The sequence below is a fragment of the Chinchilla lanigera genome, unplaced genomic scaffold (genome assembly GCF_000276665.1).
Source record: "Chinchilla lanigera isolate Chin_1 unplaced genomic scaffold, ChiLan1.0 scaffold00092, whole genome shotgun sequence".
NCBI lineage: Eukaryota > Metazoa > Chordata > Mammalia > Rodentia > Chinchillidae > Chinchilla > Chinchilla lanigera.
The window spans coordinates 8,559,819-8,561,116 of NW_004955493.1; the positions used below are offsets into that span (position 1 = coordinate 8,559,819).

General features: G+C 39.5%; 1 protein-coding gene across 2 annotated transcripts in view; it reads left to right on the plus strand.

Moving 5' to 3' along the window:
* Ddx43 (DEAD (Asp-Glu-Ala-Asp) box polypeptide 43) overlaps positions 1-1,298 on the plus strand; it is a gene marked incomplete in the record, with an annotated part of 36,263 nt that overhangs the window by 17,882 nt on the left and 17,083 nt on the right. For both annotated transcript variants that reach the window (XM_013504890.1, XM_013504889.1), the window contains 2 exon segments: positions 566-707; positions 1,165-1,265. In XM_013504890.1, coding sequence (XP_013360344.1) covers positions 566-707; positions 1,165-1,265 — 243 coding nt within the window.

The window sequence follows — 1,298 nt, forward strand, 5'->3', positions numbered from 1 at the left end:
AAAAAAAAATTAAATCTACATAAGTTGATTTTTAACTGATATGTATAATGTAAATTGTACATACTGGGATACCATGTGATGTTTCAGTTCAAGTCCTCTTCATTATTTTCACATACTTAAAATCTGAATGAGCTGGGCGTGGTGGCGTACACCTATAATTCCAGCACTTGGGAGGCTGAGGCAGGAGGATCGCTGCGAGTTCAAGGTCAGCCTAGCCTGCATAGTGAGTTCAGGAGCAGCTGGAACCACATAGCGAGACCCTGTCTCAAAAAATATATAAGTAAAATAAAATCTGAATGGTTTAGTAGAGGCCAGATGTTTAGCCCACCGCTGATGCAATCAGCAGTGGCCTCGTATAGTAGGTCAACTAATGCCAGAAAAATGGTTCTTTAGGGAACACCACCGTGGGTTGGTGGACTCTGGTGTTTCTCAGAAAAGGACAGATACAGCTACACACACCTGTTACTCTTTTATTTCATCTTACCTATCCAGAATGCTTAGTTTGAGATTTTCAGTTAGGATGGGATATTCTTTGTCTAAACGGGAACCTCTGGATTTTCCTAAGTGTCTGTATATATGGTGGTGGAGACAGAAGTGGACAAATACAAGATGTTTCAAAAGGTGTAGACATCATCATTGCGACCCCTGGAAGACTGAATGACCTGCAAATGAATAATTTTGTCTGCCTGAGAAGTATAACCTACTTGGTAATCATGGGGTAGGGGTTTGGAATGCTGGGAAGTTTCAACTCTGGTGAAGTTTTTTAGTATGGCCTTTCACAGTGATTTTAGTCTCGAGTTATGTTTCATATTCCCTTTAGCATGTTAATGTAAAGATCGGGAAATGTAAATAAGTACAGAGAAATTCAGATCTACTTGGATGTTTTTAGACATGTAAAAATCATTAGGGGCTGGAAATATAGCTCAGCGGCACAAGTACCTGCCTGGCAAGCACAAGGTCCTGAGTTCAAGTCTCAGTACCTAAAAAAAGAATCTTCGTTAGAGACATTAGAAGCTACTATCAAAGTCTATGTTCTTTATAAGTCCTTTAATTATTTTGATCCCCGGAGAAAGAAGGGGGAAATGATTGTTATATTCTTAAGGAAAATGTACATATTAGCTGCTTTCCATATCTAATTGGCCACGACCTTCATTGTGAATGCAGGTTTTAGATGAAGCAGACAAGATGTTGGACATGGGATTTGAACCCCAGATAACAAAAATTTTGTTCGATGTGCGCCCAGACAGACAGACAATTATGACAAGGTAGATATGCCCCATTATTGTTGTTGTGGGTTT